The following is a 20731-nucleotide window of genomic DNA, read 5'->3' on the forward strand; positions in this document are numbered from 1 at the left end:
AACAAGAATTGGATCTGCTTACTAAAATTACATAACAACATACTAAAATTCGTACAATCTCTTTCAAAGTCAAACAATCTTACCGTTCTGTGAACAAGTGCGTTTATGATAACTCCGACGAATTCTCCATTGTCATCGACAGCGGCCACTGATACTCCTTGGTCTAGCGAGCTGGCTGCATACTCTTCTAGTTCATGACACCGACTGGTTGGAGACTCTATGAGCTTCACCGCTACGTTCATCGGCTCATCGCGGAAGAAGAATCTGTAAGATTTCTGTAGTTTAGATTCTGATTGTGACTTTCAATTCAGTACAATACCATCATCATCATCAGCCTAGCTTTTAATAACTGACTATGTTGGCTTCCAGCCTCACCAGATACAGTTGAACAAGTGAATCAATACTCAACTAATTGGGTTATACTTGGGGAGTAGGTAAAACTAACAATGGTTAATTTTGTAGTTTCTGATTTTCGTTTAATTGACATGTCACGATTCGACTGAATACCGCCTAACGCCTATATTCTTTCAATATATCGTTGTAGATTTATAAAGAGCCTCTTATGAAATAGTGTAATGAGCGGCAGTTCATAGTTTAATTTGATGACATTTCAATGACATTTATTAAGTCTACAGATGCAGTTTATAACGATGGTGTTGCTTTATTTAGATTGGACAAAGTCCAGTCTGAAGATGGAACGGTAGATTTATTATTATAAACTATTGACAGGTTTTCTGATAGAAAAAAACTCGTTTTGAAGTCACTACTACATAGACAAACATACGATTAAAAATGATATAACAGCAATGTAGAATCTGATGCAAAATTATTTAAAAATACGACTTATTAATCTGATAATCTCTGAGTACTTGTTGTTTTTACAAGATTAAGTTGTTACTGTTTTTATTGCATCAATCATCCGTCTATTTGTTCACTTAATTTTAATTGATTCTTTCTTAGAAACTTTAACTCTTTTTGATTATTGATTGATATTGTTGTTGACAATTACCTCCTTTAATGAATCTGGTACCTTTCTGTATTTTTTATTTTCTACAGTTCTTTCTTACCTTCTGAGGAACTCAAGGGTACGCTCCTTATCCTTAGGACTGATTGTCTGGATGTGGTATGCGGGTTCGATCTTCTTCTGAATGCCTCGCTCTGCCACTTGCTCTGGAAGTTTGTCAGCAAGCTAGAAAGGGAAAACAATCATGAGTATTTATTTTCTACAGAAATTACTTCATAGTTTGGTATAATTATAGCAATTATCTCTCTTCAATCTCCAATAGGTATTTAATCTTTTGCCATAACAATAAACTAGAGAGGCATTTGTATCTTATTTATTAAACTAAGAAAAAATGGTGTGTAAATTAGTGCCTTAGGATCCACCCTACGATGTCATTAAGGAGTAATGAATTCAGTCTTAATATAAATACCAATTGTTTTATTTACGACTTTGTTTTATAAAGCTGTAGGCACACCAAGGAATGTCAAGGTGTGGAGTCTAGATTAAATAGATAAATCGTTTAAATGCGACCGTTTTGTTGCGAAAGCCTTGCAGGGCGCCGAGTACGTACAATCTGTACATTATAATAAATTACGATCTACAAATTCATTGTTAAGGTACTAGGTATATAACATTTTTTAGAAAAAAATGTTTTTAAAATAATACTTTCAGGATTAAAAAAAAATACCTATTTATACCTACTTATTTTTCATAATTTGCATTGTATTATTAAAGACCTTAGTAGCCTGATAAAAAGGAATATCTAACTAGACTAACTATCTTAAAGGAAAAATCTATTATATGTGCTTGGAACTGAGATTGTAAACAGCATCATCAAACACACATTTATTTTCATACAAAATTCTGCAGTGAAATACCCATATACTCTACACGTGTTTTGGTAAACTGCCAATGTTAGGAATGGCAAAAGCTTTAATACACTGAAATATTTAGTTGCACTGCTTTATGCACCACCGAAATATATCTATTTATTGCGTAAAGCAACGTGCTGGACCGAAATATCTCTTAACAAATAAGCGTGGTTTCAAAGCATTCTGGCGTTGGTTTCATAAATTATTTAGATAACTTTATCTTGTTGGTATTGTTGTGCTATTTCAAACAACGGAATTGAATGCTTTACAGTGCTTTCACACCATCGGAATTTCTAATCGATTTTTTTACGGGCGACAAAAAAAAGCCTGTCGTCGGTTTTACGTTTCATCGTTCGAATCGGTGGTTGTCAATTGCTGGACACCGGCCGGTACGATCTGCTTGGGAAAATCGGGCGGAAAATCCTATATTTAGTGTCAAAGTGCTTAAATGAAAATTCTAAAAACCATAAAGAGAGGGTTTTGCATAAGAATAGAAAAACTGGAAAGATGAACCAATATGCAAGTTTAGCATATTTTGTAAACTTATTTAAAAAGATAAGAGAAGATTAAACCTAGATGGCTTAACCGTGTAGTTTTATGACTAGGAATATTTATTCTTGTGAACTAATTATATCAGCCTTTTGCATAGCGTATTGTATCCGGCTGTGTCGCCTTAGTTAGACGTAATAAAATTATGTTAAACCTTTGTGCAGCTGAACTAAGCTGCGGTCATAGTGGCATAAATGTTACTATAAAGCAGTATTTTATACGTTAGGTGCAATACGGTTTCTTTCACCCATGCTTCTAAAGAACTCTGAAGAACTTCCAGCAACCGGCGAAAAGTACTTTGTGTGATTTCTCAAGTCCTAGGACTGTCTTTGTACTCTTTTTAATCTGTTCAGTAGTCTCCTGAGTCATAACAAATGTCGATATATTCAAAAAATAGGAAATGCAATTATTAACGCTCAATCCTTCTCCATGTGAGAGGAAGCCTGTGCCCAGCAGTGGGACGATAAAAAGGATGGAAATGCAATTATAAGTTTATAAGGTGAATAAAGAAATAAAAAATATCTCAGTATGTGTGCACCTTTATGCTATTAAGGTGAACTATTAGCAAAATAAGTACCTGCGTACCTGTACAATATTATGGTTAGTAAAGGATTGATTTAAATGCATTTGTTTGTGAATTAATAGTTAATTCCGACCACTGTCACGATAAACGACTGTAAACGCATTGTTGCAATTTATTAATGTTCCGAGGTAGGTCATTCTAATACATAATATCTACATATCATAAATACATCGATATCTTTGCAGGACAAGAGATTCGTTTTTAGGGTAGAATTTTTTATTATTAAGCGCTGTAGAGATCTATTGGCATAAGGGAATTTAGAAAGTGAATTTCAGTACGACAGTGGTCGGAGCAATCGAAGCTGCAAAACAGATTGCGCCGATCCCGTACAAATCGAAAACAGTCCAAGAAGAATACTGCCCTCACAATAATGACAATAAGATGATAGATGGAATATTTCTTTAAAGGGAACCAAATAGGTTCATATGTAGTATTGTATTTCTTTCAAACATCATAGAACTACTTAAGTATATAACGCAACAATCATTTGTTAACACATCACACAACGCATTAACACGTTTTTAATTTGCTATTCATAACTTATCCCAAATAGGTAACCCCGTTTAACTTCTAGACATGAAATAGACAGCTAAAAATCATCTGTAGCAACCTTGTTGTAGCAATTAAAGTATTAATAGCAATTAGCATTTCGTGAACGGATGTATTTCGTCGCATTGATAGTTATATCCGATCATGTAATAGGCTTGTACAGGATAATAACAACAGATTATAGTAACGATATAATGTCTCATTGAAGGGGATGACCAAAGAAACGATGGATGGCTTAAATGGGTGTCTATAGAAAGAATGTCACTTGTAAAGTGATGGGAGATACAAGAGTGTGGAAGAAGTCAATACGTCGCGTCGACCCCAAATAAAGTTGGGATAAGGGCAGGAGGATGATCATGATGTCCCGTTGGTGGTATTGGAATAATTGTGTAAGTGAACTGAAATTTCATCTAATACAGTTGTCAAATAAGCCTCGCGTAAGTTATTGTGCATGCGTGAGGCGTGCAAATGGAGATCGACAAATGGAAATGGAGTTCATTATGGATCGCAATGTTTTGTGCAAGTTCCATTTTGTTTTCTGTCCGCTGCATTTTGTAGCAAAAAGGTGAATAGCAGCCTTCAGACCATATCGCAACTTTTGACCTCACTAAGGGTCGCAAAATTCTTTAGAACAAAGAGTGCAAGAATTCTTTAAACCTCTTGATCAGATATTGTGACGGACGTGTTATTAGGTTCTACAACTCTCATTTGGTAAGGGTACGGAAATCAAATAAGTGAAGACCATATTGCAGCAGAAATTGGGCAATGAGATTAGATTTGGATTACTTAGGGGAGTAAAAATACCCTGCTATAGCATTGTCATTGTAGCAACTAATGGTAGCTGGCAGCAATTAGGTAGCAACTCTCTATATGTATTTCGAGAGGATCGGTGAGTTGTGACAGCGTTCATGACGCAGACAACCTCGAGGTACATACTTAAATAGTGCTGAATGCATCAATGCAAAAATGCTCCAGCATTGAATGATAAATCGATATTATAATAAAGGTTAATAATAACCAAGGTACCCCAGTACCTTATTATGCAGATAACCTGTACCGTAATATTAGATTGAAATCACAGTTATTTTCCGTTTAGCCGGCAGTAGGCAGGACAATGGAATAACATAACTGTAATTATACCTACTGGGTTAAAGGCGTAATTATTTGTTGCACTTAGTAACAGTTTGTACCTTAATAGCCCGTTATACGTAGTTCTGTTTAGTACACCCGCTTACCTTAACTAAACGGAGAGGTTGGGTTTTAAGAAACATTTTGAAACCCCAGTAAGAAACTGTTGCAGATGCAAATAAAAAAAACGAAATTTGGTAAAATATGTAGAGTTAGGTTTAGCCCCGAGATAATAAATCGACTGTACTCTCGACGCGTATTTCACCCCTTCACGGGGTATCTTCAGGATATGTTGACTCGTCCACAATCATAGTAAACTATTGATGATTCAGAGTACTTAGTACAAAAAAATCTTCTTAAACGATTCCATTGTTTGAACCTATTGCATTGTGCAACGTGCATGTTTATAGACCGTATTTTACTGCTAATAGTGTTTCGACGCTAATGAATTGCAACTACATGAATAAAGCAATTTTATTTCGTGATTATGGGTACATTAATCTGTAACTGTTCAACTTTAATCTGTAGTCTATATCTTAAAGCTAAAGTTAACTTTGCAAGGGAAGCAGAGGTCAGAATTCAGTTTAAGCGATTTTGATGGAAATTGGTACGAGGATATTTAAGTATGTAATAAGTTATATGGGGTAATTTTATATACCTACATAATTTTTTCCAAGACCGGTCCTGCCAGGTCTCGTGTAACCTGGCTACTTAGTTGTGGCAGTCAAGGATTCACTCCCTACCATACCAAAACAATTTGAACATGACACTCATCTGAATCCGGTGAGATTGTAAGCCAACTTTAGCACAGTTGGGAAAAGGCTGGGCAGATGACAAAGTTCCGGCAAGATCCGCAAAATCACAGTAAGCTAGCTATCTATATCAGATCTACCATTGACATAGTCGCGGAAGCAGCTTCGATCACGATCTACCAGAAATGCGGCAGTGACAAGCCCCGGAAATAAGCCTGCACTCCCATTGAAACACCTTATAAAGGATAGACTAGTTAATAAATTGTGGCTTAGAAATAGTTTATAATCTTAGCCACATAATAATAACAATGTGTAATGGACCGACACTTCCGTATCGTGCGACACAATCAGGAAAATATTATCGTTCTATGTACGTATAAAAAAACAATAGATACAAAGTTGTTTTAATTAATTGAATTTGTTGATTGTATTGTAGTGAAAGGAGGCAATGTATTAGCGTCAATATAAAGAACAATGTTTAAACGGCAGATAGAAGAGTAGGTATGGAAGGAGAAAACAAAATAAAATTGGGATAAGGGCAGGAGGATGATGATGATGTTTAAACTTCTATCTATGCTCGTGACAGAATTTGCTATACCTCAGTATGGGTAGGCCATCATCATTTGCATATCCTTTCTCAGATATGTTGGAGTCGGCTTTCAGTCTAACTGGATGCAGCTGAGTAGGTAAGAACTAGTGTTTTATATGAAGTAACTGACCTCCTCACTTTGTTTAATCGTATTGGTAGATATTCTACCACAAAATCAGGATTGCTGCATTTCTCATAAACGTTTTTAATGCATTTTTAAATTTTTTATACCACGAGTTTTATTATAAAACTATTCATCAGTAGTTAGGAGCTGAGCAAAGATAACAAAATCATAATATAGTAGGTAAACGATTATGGAATAATTTATTTATTTATTTATTGATAGATCTATATAATTTAATGTTTAAAGTGTTTATTCAATTACAATTTTTATTATTATTGGAGGCTTCTCAATTAATATGTATGTTTAAAAACAATTAATTCGGTAGATGCGTGGCTAATTTATTTTGTTAAATGCAATGATGATAAAAACAATTATGCAATTTAGCGGAAGGAAATACTTTTAGTTAGTTATTTTTTCTCGTTTACTAACATTCAAAATATACCTATTTCTACATCGTTCTTGTACACAAAGACCATAAATCTTGTTATTTCGTAATTTAATTAAGTAATTAAAATTTTACAGTCCACTGTTCTACTAAAATGCAATTTCGTAGCCTACCTACATAAAAATACAAAATTAACATGAATTTTGGAGCCTAAAAAATCTTATCTAGACTTATTTAACATTGTTCTACAAAAAAACTAGTGTAAACGCAATTTTTGAACACGCTACATCAATCCAATACCTACTCCGGTTGCTTATTACATTTGCTTGCAAACAAATTGGATCATCTAATTTCGATTGTTGATTACACTTCTGTTACAGCCTTTTTATCGTCCCACTGCTGGGCACAGGCCTCCTCTCACAAGAAGAAGGATTTAGAAGTAATCACCACGCTTGCTCAATGCGGGTTGGTGATTTCAGAGTATAGTCCAGGTTTCCTTAAGATGTTTTCCTTCACCTTTTCATCAGACATTGGTGTCCAAGATATACTTAGAAAGTACATACAAACTTAGAAAAGTTGCATTGGTACTTACCTGACCTGGAATTATCAGTGGATTACACTTACTTGCAAGCAAATCGGAACATCTAATGTTTGGTCGCGGTCATTGCCACGCCATGCGTTTCTAAGTCAAGGTCAATTCGTTGCGAAACGCGCTCACGTTGCGCCGATAAGTATGGAAATGCGTTAATTTTGCATGTAGAGCAGAAATTGTGAGGATTTAGCATAGATCTATTTACTTATATTTTAATGCAGTTTGTTGGTATCCCATTTATCGAGCAAAGAGGTGAAACCGGGTAAAGCATATAGGTAGTACTTATGAAAAGGAAATCGCAAAATATAATGTAGGTATGTCACTCTCAGTAGGTAATAATGCAGATAGGCACATCAAAGTGATTTTTATGTATTTTTATTACTCCGAAAGTTCTTAAAATTCATAAGTTCTACCATGAGTAGGGCTGCCATCCGTCCGGGTTTCCCCGGATTTGTCCTCGTTTGGAGGCCGTCCGGGGGCCGTCCGGGCGGGGTTTCAAGAAGTGTCCGGGGAAAACCCGGACATTTTTCATAGGGCCATCTTAACCTATGGTGCCTGGGTATGCGAATAACCCGTGCGCCTAATAATGCAGAAGTCAAAGTGTCCCAAAACTCCAAAATTTTCGCGCTCGCGACTTCTTTTCTTAACACATTTTTTTTTACGTTTAGCTACTTTAATATCCCAATATTCAAAAAATTGCGCTCGCTTCGCTTGCGGCTTCTTCACTTTGCGGATTTTTTTATTATACAAGTTTAGGTGCTTTGGTGACCCAAAACTCAAAAATTTTCGCGCTCACTTCACTTTACAGTTGATTGTATTTTTCAACATTTTTTTGTCTAACCTATCAAGAAGGTAACTCCTAGCTTCCATATGAGCTTTCTTAATTATGACCTTCGAAATACATTAAGTCACAATCTTTCAATATTAGGTACTACATGAGCTAGAGACGGCCCTGACTTTTCATGTAAGGAAGGACCTCATTGAATTTAAGTAATATGGTAATATCCCACCCAAAACAAAAATGTGAAAGACTGCCAAGTTCGACAATATGGGAATGCTTCGCCTATAAAAGAAGTGAGATCTGAATAAGTACCAAGTACCTCATATAATACCTCAGTTAAAAATAGTTACTTTTTAATGATGTTACTTGGCAAGTTTTCACACACCTTGTTATAAACCTACTAAATGCAATGAATCAAGTATTTAATTTTCTATTAAAACTTGCCAAGTAACATCATTAAAAGTAACTAACTATTGTGTATGGAACTTGGTACTTATTCAGATCTCACTTCTTTTATAGGCGAAGCATTCCCATATTGTCGAACTTGGCAGTCTTTCACATTTTTGTTTTGGGTGGGATTTCATTTATTTTTGTAAGGTTGTTTATTTAATTTTTTTCTTATGATGAAGTTAGTTAAAGAAATGTCTCATATATACTATCTTTCAGATTTTTTAATATGCACTATGTTTCTTACAAAGAAATGAACTAGATTAACTAAATGGACTAGATTTACCAACTGTCAGTCAGTTCATGTTATCATATATTATGTTCGTGGATCAAAGCTACACATTCGTTATTTCCGAAAGTGACTCACACTTGGCCGTTTTCAGACTTTTACTTTACTTTGACTAAATACAAACCTTTGTAACGATTTTCAGATCGGTACGACCATTCGAAGATATATTATATAAATATAGATAATTTTAGTTCGTTTTAGTTCCTTCGGGGTATAAAACACCTTCATTATTATGAAACCGACTCACACTTGGCCATTTTCAGATTTTTCCCTTTACCTTGACATAAAGACCTACCTCCATGCCAAATTTCAAGTCAATACGACCATTGGAAGTGGTCTAGGTTTTTGATGAGTGAGTCAGTCAGTCAGTCAGTGAGTGTATAGTAAAAATAGCGATTTTCTGACGTCAATATCTCAGGACCTACAATAGGTATATTAATGAAATATTGTATTTTAGATAAGTGAGGGGGTCTCAACAGATACTAGAAATTTGATATGCGTAAATAAAATAGATTTTGAGTTACAGGGGGGTCGAATTTGGCCCGAAATGGTTCGTGTAATATAACCCACGGCCGGTGTGTCGCTTTTTTTGCTCGAACTTGGCGGACACACTGCCGTGTGTCTAGATTAAAAATTAGGTCTTGTTTTGTTAAATAAAAAAAATCGGACTCGTCCGGGGAAAAAATGCGATTTACGCCAAATGTCCGGGTTTTTTCAAATATTTGTCCGGGTTTGGCGAAATTCGAAATGGCAGCCCTAACCATGAGGTATAATATAGGTAAGGTATTACCGCGAATTTAAAGATGTGAAATATAAATAAAATCACGCCTCATTTCTTAGGTACACAACTTAGGTAATAGGCATATCCAAAATATTTTTTTTTATACTTATTTAAATTTCTCCCTCCAGTCACACGAAGTTTTAAATAATAATACCTAATAATTAAGCAAAATGTTTATATTCTCTAAAATGTATGCCTTCGATTTATCTATTAAGTACAATAATAAGTTATTTTGTAGGTAAGTTCTGTTGATTAATTTAAAAAGTGGGTCAAAATGTTTTTTTTTCTGACAATAAATTAGGTATAATAATTTTCTACCTACTTACAAATAAAACAACATTCTAGAACACAATCAAAATTTAAATTTTATTGTTCTCACTTACTACGTCAAATTATAACCATTAATTTTTTAGCACTAAGGTTAATTAGGAACCAAACTTATTTAATTCGTTTTTAGAACACTAAACATAAGTTTTTATACTTGTTTAGCATACCTGCGTAAATTTTAACATGTTAACGATTAGTTTTCTTGCGTAAAACTGAAATGCAGTTTATTATACCTATGTATTGTAAACAACTTTCGGTAATTTTTTAAATTTATAAACTTTTTTACGCAGTTCCACTCACACCCAGAGAAACCTTAAGAGCGCTATTACAAAATCAAATTGCTCAGTTGTAGGTAAATTAGACGATAGCCGGCAGCACTTGCGCATGTGTGCGTCTAGTGAAATACGCAACGCACACCTGCGGACCGCCACGCGGCACAAACAAACTTGAGACTTTGCCACTTTTTTCCGAAATAATTTATTGTTTTTATAGTTTATGAAATATTATTTGTACCGATGAATTTTATAACCTAGAATAGCTCGATTGAGTTACAATAAACAAGTAATCGTTTACAATTTTTAAATTATTTAATCGACAACCAAACTTTTCACCATGTTTATCAATTATAAGTAATTGATTTATAAAAAAACTAAAATCTATAATTCGTCTTCCATGTATTGTATCTTCATTTTCCTGCAACAATGAAAACTAGGAATGTAGATAGTTTATTAAAACAAATATGTCACGTATACCTTTTGCGGGTGACAAAAAATACTTACCATATTATTTGTACTGGTATTCAATTGAGTCTGATAGTCTGAATTAAATATGCTTTCATTATCCTGCAAGAATCAAAGAAGTCCAATTACATTATTATGCAACAGCGAAACTAACGACGATGACATTTACGTACATATTTCTTTATAACCAACATCAAAAAAAGAGAACCCAATCTATAACATTTTCGAATTAGAATATCATGGCCTAATACTTATGTATATTACATTTCAATCAGATCATTATAACTAATAAATAAAATAAAACTCACTAGTATCAAAACGTGTTAGATGCGTAGGTTGCGCTATATTTTTCGAACTCCGGCGAGTTTACGCGGCGCAACAGCGAGCGATACGTCCCTCCTCGGTAAGCGCCTGGCGCTGACTAAAGTTGAACACCGCGCGTCACAAGATTTATATTGATTTTTGCATTGCAAACAAAAATTATTTTAAAATATTGTTTTACTTTTAAATAGACCAATTTTTTTTTCAAGCTTTATAACAATACCACCTTAATTATTAAATGTTTTTTATTTGAATTTGGATTATACTTTCATAGATAAAAAATATAGTTTCGTACGGAAAATTGTCAGTAACTCTCAGTTTTATAGAATTATTTTTGGTGTAATACTGTATGAATTGTAATAAATTGATTTAAGCACTTCCAAGTACAAGATATAGTTGTATCTTGAACATTTTTATAAATGTTTAAATTGCTATATCCTCGGAGTACCGAAGCATCAAAAGATACCCAAAAGCAACATTTTATGAAACATCCTTTGCAGAGACAAAGATTTTACTGATGTACGTGGACAAATTAAAATATTTATTTAATACACTTTCAAGATAAATGATCAAACTTTCTGAATCTTATTTTTGTTTTTTTATTGTGACTATATCCAAAGCATCAAAACTCGTATAAAACGTTTAAATTCGCGAAAATTTGTGATAGCCCTCTTAACCACAAAGGGACAAAATTACCCAAGTCTTTTTTCAGACTCTTGTGACTCAATTTTGAAAGAAGCGCGGCAGACAGATAGAGTTACTTTCGCATTTAAATATTAGTATTCTACCTAAATCTAGCATTCATATTAGAATTCTAATTGTGCATATCTAAATTTAGGCTATGATTAGACTAGAGATTTCTAAGTAACGAATGATTGAAGAATAGACAGGCACCAGTATAACTTCCGTAACGATTACACGTGGTCAATGTGGTGTCATATGTCTAAACAAAAAACCTACCTAGACCGCACTTTTTCAATGTACACTAATTAACAGCCTATTTCCGCATTGAACACTAGCCACCATTAAACAAAATAACAACAAAAACAGCTCACTATACCGGTCAGAGTGTAGATTTTGCGTAAAAAGTGACACTAAAATCAACATAAACTTGACATTTTGACACTAATGCTATAGAACTAGTACAATCATTTGTTTATTTAGGTTCCGCGTAATTTTATTTATTTCGTAACAAAAAATCTGGAGTAATTTAGCAGTTTTTTTAGTCCATATATTTTAATTTAAAACCTGAAATGCGATTTAGAGTACCCGCATATTGCAGACTAAACAGTTGGCCGACATTGGCGTGATAGTTGGAAAAAAAATATAAGAAAATCGTGAATTCAATCAAAGGGTCTGGGACCAGCTTAATACGTGGTCGTTGTTACGTGTGTACTATCATTCATCTTCATACTGATTTATGAGCCTATGTAAACTATCTGCCGACTTACAGTTTGTAGTGTGCGGATACTCTAAGCGTGTTCTGTTTATAAATTATTTTACCATATAATTACTTTATTTAATGTTTGATCCTTGAATCAATTGTTGGTTAAATTACCGAAAAAAGATAGTATAAACCATGAACCAATTTAATTAATTATTATTTTTCTAAAGTTATTCTTAAAGAAAATACTTTTCATAAGATACTTAAAACCTTCCTACCTTTTTGGTCAATCAATGTCTTTAATATTTACCTTATTAATTCAAACGCAGAACATTGCAATTTATCACTATCTACCCAGCATCAATCAAAGAGCAAATTAATCTTCCGATCAATTCAACGGCCTTGAGACGACTGTTACATAAGGCAGTAACTGCCTCGTTGGTCTAGCTGTCGCAAGTGCGGCTGCTGAGCACGAGGTCTCGGGTTCGATTCCCGAGTCGGGCCGAAATCGCTTTGTGGGTTTTAGAAGACTTTCACAAAGCAGCCCGGAGCCTGGAAGCTGGTGATTGATACACCCGTGCATCGGAGAGCACGTAAATGTCGGTCCTGCGCCTGATCTCTCTCCGGTCGTGTCGGATTACCGTCCCATCGGGCTATGAGAGTTAAGGAATAGTGAGTGCACCTGTGTCTGCGCAAGTGCTCGTGCACTATAATATGTCCTGCGTAGTTGGCTAATCTCCTTACATGAGAACAGCCGCCGTAGCCGATAATCGGCTAGGAGGACATCATCATCATCACATAAGGCAGTGTAAACTTGGCATTCAGATTTTAATAATCGAACGTGGAAGTCTAAACAATTGCAACGAAATATCTAGAAACAAAACAAAGAGAACACTTTTTATTTCGTTAAGAACATTATTGTAGTATGATAACAGAAAACTGATATTGAAATAAAATATGGAAAGTGATAACTAGAATTTCCAATAGCGGTTGTCCTCTTATTCAGAAATGCAACATGAAGGAGCGCCACGATTTTTCTCTTCCGGTTTTCATGTCAGCTTTAGCCTGCATATAATATTTTCTTTGAATTCCCAAATAAGTTATTTCGTTTCAGAGCCTGTCATCGAGTGACCATTAATATTATTCTGATGCATACCATGTCAAGAAATTAATATTAAGCTGTGCCTACGTTTTGAAGTAGCCATTCCACCCGCATCCCGGGAAAATGTAGCTTCCTAATAATAGTGAGAGAATTATTCAAATCGGTTCAGTGATTCCGGAATCAAACAAACAATCATTTTTTTCTCTTTATATTAGTGTAGGTACATAGATTTGAAGTACACCTGCCTAAATAATGGAGAAGGAACTAGAGCTTAATAATAAGTACATTAAGCTACAAAACCACATCAATAGTTGTTCAGCGAAAAAGCGATCATCGAACTCTGGACCTTGGTATTGAACGTGGGCAAGGTCCGCTCACCGGCGCGCGCGCAGAGAAAATTGCTCCACGCAATTATAAAATGTGTTTCAGGCCAGCTTTTTTTGTTATTACGTAACATGAATGCATGGTAAATGACATTTTAAATATAGAATCGAATACGTCAGTGTTTTATTTGTATTTTTGTTGTTAGCAATGTTGTCGTAAGGGCAAAGCTATGTTGTAATATCGAAAATGCCAAATTCTGTGCAAATAAAAGCTCATGGTGGGTTGTCGAAAGTACAATTTTCTTATAATGATCTGCATGTTTTCTTATGGTAAAGTCTGTGATAAATTAAATATAAAGTATATAAACATACAGCTCAAATTGAGAACCCCCTTTTTTAAGTTAATAATGGTATAGAAAATAATGTCTTAATTTCGATAATCGCTTCAAGGAAGGTAGATTATTCGTGTTGTACATTATTGCACGAGCTGAACAAATACAATAAGTATTAGGTACCTGATGCATGTTTATTATTTATTTATTCATAAAACATTTAGTTAACAGCAATACTAGAGTATCCTGTACATTATTACTGTGGCCTCCAAAGTAACACTTATTTCCGAGATTCGCTTAATAGTTGCAATTATCATAAGTTCGGAACATTTCAGGATAAAAACTGTATCGACTCTAAGTAAATCTTAAGTTGACATAGGTACTTAGTTATTGTTATCCTGCTAATACTTTAATTTTCATATTTTTAATTGATACACTTTTGTACTTAACATATTTTATAAAAATAACATAGGTTAGTCATTTTTTACCAGGCTACGGGAAGTATTTCTATCGGGATATCGCTATTGAAATGATTGTTTTATTACATTACTGAGGTAAAGTAAACTTGACCGTGATGGTAAATCAAGTGGAATGTGTTGAGCATATCACGTAAGTAGTACCTATTAAATTATAGTTTTCTGCAGTTCACTAATGTACTAGCTAGCTACTGTAGGTTTCTTGCTCTTTAATGTGCTTGGAAAGTCAGTTTGATCGATTTTAAAAACTATGAATGATAACAGGCTAAGTTTGATTGAGTTCCTATTTTTACAGTAAAAGGGGTTAACGGGGTTAATTTAAACGGAATATTATTTTTTTTTACATGAAGATGTGAACGAAAGTTCTTCTAACATTGTTGAAAAATTGCAGAAAACGGCACCTTGTGTTTGTCAGAACCTATAAGTCTATTCTGCTCACTCAGTTATATTAATCTGTCAATTAAATATTCACAGATGACTTAACTTGCAATAGTGCACTACTTTGAAGTGCAGGAAGTGCAATATTATTAATATAATGCGTGTTTAAACGAAACTGTTTCAGGTTTCTATTCTAATTTGTCTATTCAGGTTTTATGAGAATGGTATCGTAGAACTTTCAGCGTCTTTTTTGTACGGCACATTGGCATGTCGCGAAAGGATGGCGCTAAAAGTGTTCATACATTATATTTTTTATTAAGTATTTATTATAGTCTTTGTCTAAACTCTCATTAATTTTTTTACATACTTAAGGTACCCCAGGGTATCCTTATTAACGTACATTTGCAAATCTAAATTCTTTGATTATATTCTACGGGCTATAAGATTACAATACATTGCACAACCGGATTCTATCCGTCCCGACTAATAAATGAATTAAGGTAGGTACAACTGTCGGCGAGTTCTATGCTTTATAGGTACCAAATACTTAGGTATCCTAAGTAACCTCAATGTTACAGTGCTAAATGAATTGCTGAACAAGCACGGACCTAGTTGCGACACTACATGACTCTAAATCATCATTTGAATAGCCTTTTCCCAGCTATGTTGGGGTTGGCTTTTTCTAAAAAGCTCTGGGATTGTAGCACGATTTTGAATTTTGTTAATTTAATTGGGACTTGTTATAACCGGGAGGATCACAATACTTTTAACTATATCTTCGCTTTTATCGTCAAAGAATATAAAACTATACTTTATGTTTATCGTATTTATTTATGACTTGTTTTCGTTGTGCGAGTAATTTTCTAAGTTTACTTATTCAAATTATGGAACTCCAAACTGGAGGATGTTCAACCGTAATTGAACCTTTTGCAAGTTAATCTCAATAAATAACTTATTTGTAGAGGTACAATCTAATGCGTTAACACATTTCCATTGTTACCGGAACTGGTAATAAATCGGACCGGATTGCCGACGCTAGGTACTAAGAACTGCGTTTTTATTAGACGGCGTCATACAAACAATTATGCGGATTGTCTGTCTTGTCACGAAGTTGATATCTGCATCGCAAGGCCACTAGTTCAGGAAAGCTGAAGATATGTATGCCAATTGTTAGATATAGGCAGTCTATGATGTCAGCCATATTGATTTATGCGTCAGATAAAGTCTTAGGCGTTCTTATAACATTATAGGGAGTTTAGGTTATTGAATTGGATTTTTGCATCCACGTAAAATTTTGCGAGTAGCAAGGAGGATCTCAATTCGTATTTCTGTGTTTTTTTTTTTCTAATAGATACCTAGTCATCCTATTTATTGTTATCCTGTTTTTAAACCTTCAATTGATTCAAATGTTAGTGTATCTAAACAACTCTCAAGTTAAGAAAGGATCCTTGAGTTCCAATTATTTACACAATGTTACTGATGTCGCATAAAATTCGGTTTAACAGACATGCATGCATTGTAACGTCGATGAGTCAACAACAAGGTTACTCCTAGATAAAATAAAAATAATTTACCCACAAATAAAATTAACTATCAGTTTATTTATTCAAAAAGAAAATAAATTACCTATGTGTTTTAATAGGAAAATAAACAAGATTAATTTTAATAAAGAAAATTAGAAAATATGCGGCCTTCTGCAGTAGTTTTGGTAGTTCTTGCCTACATTTTTTTGTTTGTTTGTGTCCTAAAGGCTCTGAAACTACAGAAACGATTAGAAAAATTCTTCAACTGTTCCTACGGGAGGCGGTTGAAACCGGGGAAAAATGGCTCGTTAGGCTGTAACATATTTAACTTTATTTAAGATATAGGTACATTAAAAGTTTTACGTTACACGTTATGAAATATGGAGTATTATCGTTGCGTTATATTTTCGCCGGGAAATATACCTATTAAAAGTAGGTACACATGGGAAATTCCCCAAGAATATTGAATTGAATATTCCAAAAATAAAAGTTAATGTCCCAGATAGATTATTGTCTATTTTGGTATTGCATATTCACATACAAACTAATGTTTGACTGGCGCCAAATGTATACGTTAAAAATATATTAGAATATCATTGTCTAAAAAAAAAACTAACTTCCTAACATAAATGCGAAAACAATTGTCTGCCTATTGCGCTTTCATGCCAATAGTACTGAAACGAATTAAATGATAAGAAGTCTAGCGTAAACGTAGCCTAAGTATTTTTTGTCAGCCTCTAGCTGACAAAAAATACTTAGGCTACGTTTTAAGTGATTCTCCCAGACCATGGGTGATACTGTGGGGAACAACTAGTAATTTATAGGTACATACTCAATATGCCAATAGTTATGAAAAATAAGAAATAGATTATGAGGAACAAAGAGGTTGTATTACACCTAGGTACTCATGTAGGTACCACAGCTTTACCTATATAGAGGTACAATAAATTGATGATGCCTTCAGCCCAGTCATAACACTGACCTAGTTATCAATTATTATGTTATTGATAGACATATTAGATAAATTATCTTGAGACAAATTAAATGGACATCAAGGCGAAACATTTGCAATTGCAATAATTGTACTAGCTTGGGTACTACATTGAAACCTTTTTATGAACAAGACTTTTTGCAAGTCCACGAAGGGTTAAAAAAAAACTTGTAGAAAGATACTCAAGGGGTTAATTAATTACAGTATTACAATGATGGAATTAAACTGTGTTGTTGAAAAATTCAATAAGGATAGGCTTTGTTACAACAAAAAATGGTTTCTCCAAAAATATAATATGAAAGGGGGTAGATGTAAGAAATTAAATTTCTGATTCATTGTTTATGAATTCAATTGTAGTTCAGTCGTTTGAAAATTGTAACAATGTATTTTCTGAAATATTTGAAACATTTTTTTTTACATTTAGAATGTGAGTAGGTTAAGTGTGGGTGTTTCATACAATTTCATTCATTTTCATCAGTAAAACTCACCGTATATTTATCGATCCTCGCATTTTCCCGTTCGAAATGTCCTTTTTCTTTCAAATTCACAATATTTCTAGCACTTGTGAGAGCCATAATTATTAATTAAGAACGTACGTAAAAATAGAACAATTAGATCTGTCACTTTTCGCGCGCAAATACGGGTGCGTTCCGTGTCCCAGCGTCCCTCGCGCCGAGATTCCAAATTCGAATGGTTGCGAAACTCGACGCTTCTTTTATATAAAAGCTGTACGTATCGTTCTAGCTAGACATGATTGCGCCCCCGCGCTTGGTCCTTTCATTCTCCACTTTGCACAGAGTATGCAAGCGAACGCGACCTCTTTCCACTTCAGCTATTGTTCTACCTAAACAAAGCTAGCGTGCACAGGATACGTCTGGAAGTACTGAAATGTGAGACATCGGATTACTGAGATGGTATCTTAGTCATTCCTTAATTGTTTACAGCGCACCTATTTATTTTATGTCTTGATAAATGAGGCGCTGTTGATTTTTAAAATAGAAACAAATGAATATTTAAGTAGATTAGAACAACAAGACTATTGCTGACATTTAGAAAATGAAAAAGGATCATGACCCAAGTCTTGTACCTTCTCATATTATAGTGCCAGATAACAAGTGAATTAAAGCCAATAAGCAATAATTAATGTTAGTGTAATTGAAGTCATAGACAATCAAGCAGTTTGTTAACAAAAAAAAACTAAGTAACTTATAATAGCGAGTATCCTTTTGGACCTGAATGCATTGTTTTAATAATTATTCCGTTGACGTATGAATATCATTGAATAGAATTTATTCAGATACCTATTCATTTTCAAAGCGGGATTTATTACAAAATTGCATCGGTGCTGTGATTTAATGCAGCGTTACACGCAAATTGTTACAAAATAAACTTAATTGAAGTTCTCACGTAAAAATATCTTTTGCTTGTTAAATGTTTTAATTTATAATTATAGGACTGACAAAACGTACTTACCTAAGTGACAATCATCTACCAATCAATCCATACCTACCTACTTTACATTTTTCGTAACTGGAAAATATGTAGTTGGGAGTAGGAAGTAATGTGTCTAGTAAATTCTTATCAGTTGTTCTGTGTCATTTCAGACCGAATATACCAATTCAAAAATGTGTCATTTAGTGGAAGCTAGTGTGTCGATTCATACATGTTGCTTCTTTGCTGGCATTGGTCTAAGTGCCTAGCTCAGAAAAAAATTAAGCGCCAATAATTTACGCTTCTAACCTTTATTGAAGGTCTACTTCTGAAAAAGAAATTAGGGTACCTAAACTGTACCAAATTGAAAACTCTTACAATTTACACAATAATTGAAATTTAAAAACTGTACGCATATTTAATTGCCAAAAAATCAGGATTCCTTACATCATAATGGGTTTACTTTAACAACATAGCGTTTTACGATTCATTATTTTAAATTTTCTAATATTTTTATCCCAAGACGATTGTCCGTAAGGAATCTGATGAACAGAAGAAAAGCATATCTGCATATATTATGCGCGCACCGTAACATAGTAAGTGTAGTATTGTTATATGTTAGTCATACATTATTCAATTGTTAACATATCGCTAAATGCACTAATCGATATGCGAACAGAGGCATTCATAGTTACGCAGTAAGATGCAAATAGAACTACCAGTAGGTATGGTCAACATCTTTTTTTATGGGAAATCATCAAATAACCTACTGTGGGTTAGCAGCTTGAGGGAGTGTCAGACTCTTACTGACTAAAACCTGTCATGTTCCTTCTTAGGCCTTTGGTGTACAAGGGCCGCGGTAACTCTTCAGAACAATCCCGCAAACCCGGATGTTCAATATCTAAAGTACGTAGTACAATTTTTTTTTTTCAAAACTAAAAGAATCATTATGTCTTAACAACACAAATGACAAAATTTTACTTAACATCCTGAAATTCGAATAGAGTAGATGAATACACTATGTTATCGACGACACAATGTTCCGCAGTTTTGAAAATTTCAATTTGATCAGCTACTTTTGAAGCTGACTGTACCTATGTTCATAGATATCTTAGAAATATACCTACATATACTTAGGTACAGTATTGCTCTCAGTTTCACCCATACCTATCAGTATGCACGTCTGGTTGTACTGAATGAAGTGTTTGGGTATGTGTAATAAAATTGCATTTGGTGGAATCTTTCCTTAGCTTAGGTATCGACAAATACTTATACAAAATTATTTAACTCAATACATAAAAAAAATATTAATTCTAAATGTAAAATTTAAAAAAAAATAGAGAAAAATTCAAAAGCATTTTCCTAATTAAGTATGTACATACAAAGTGTTCGCGGTTTTAATTTGTAAAAATTGGTTAAACAGAGAAAGGTTAAGTATCTGACCCACTTACATATAATGTACCTATGTCGTTACAATTTTGACCTAGGATTATAAGAATTCAATATATGTGTTATCTAAAATTACCTATTTACTCTCGTTTTCAAAAATATACTGCTTTTATACTTATTTAAATTCGATTTTCATGGGCATAAGTTGTCTTTTCCTTGATTACAAAAAATATTTACATATCTAACAAAAATTCTGAAACGCCGTAAAACAAGTCTCCTCATGAAATTGTGCTTCTAACCAAACTGTGTTCCTATTAATAAATTAAATATATATTTCTGACTTAATATACTTTTAATTAAAAGAAAATAATATATTCCGTTTAAAATATTTAATTTTATTTAAGAGTTTGGAGTTTGTTTACTTTTTTCAATTAATTTAAATTAATTACTTATTACTTACACGTTTTTTCAACCGAAAAGAGTTACGTTCACAAAAATGTAGAGTTAGAAAAAAATAATTAAAAATATTAAAAAAATATAACTAATGATTAATTTAATGATAAATACATTTTAAAAATATTTTTATTTTT

At 33.7% G+C, this 20731-nt stretch overlaps 1 protein-coding gene across 2 annotated transcripts in view; it reads right to left on the reverse strand.

The window, feature by feature from the left end:
- Positions 1-20731, reverse strand: part of LOC110384476 (arylalkylamine N-acetyltransferase 1) — a 61352-nt gene that overhangs the window by 14071 nt on the left and 26550 nt on the right. The window contains exons 1-3 of one of the 2 annotated variants that reach the window (XM_021345773.3): positions 17810-18027; positions 1068-1189; positions 84-264 (exon numbers count right to left, since the gene is read on the reverse strand). In XM_021345773.3, coding sequence (XP_021201448.1) covers positions 84-264; positions 1068-1189; positions 17810-17896 — 390 coding nt within the window. In that variant the 5' untranslated portion in view covers positions 17897-18027. Of the gene's footprint in view, positions 1-83; positions 265-1067; positions 1190-17809; positions 18028-20731 lie in introns of those variants that run through there. The other variant, XM_021345774.3, reaches the window with a different exon arrangement.

This window comes from Helicoverpa armigera, chromosome 16, assembly GCF_030705265.1.
Source record: "Helicoverpa armigera isolate CAAS_96S chromosome 16, ASM3070526v1, whole genome shotgun sequence".
Classification (NCBI taxonomy): Eukaryota; Metazoa; Arthropoda; class Insecta; order Lepidoptera; family Noctuidae; genus Helicoverpa; species Helicoverpa armigera.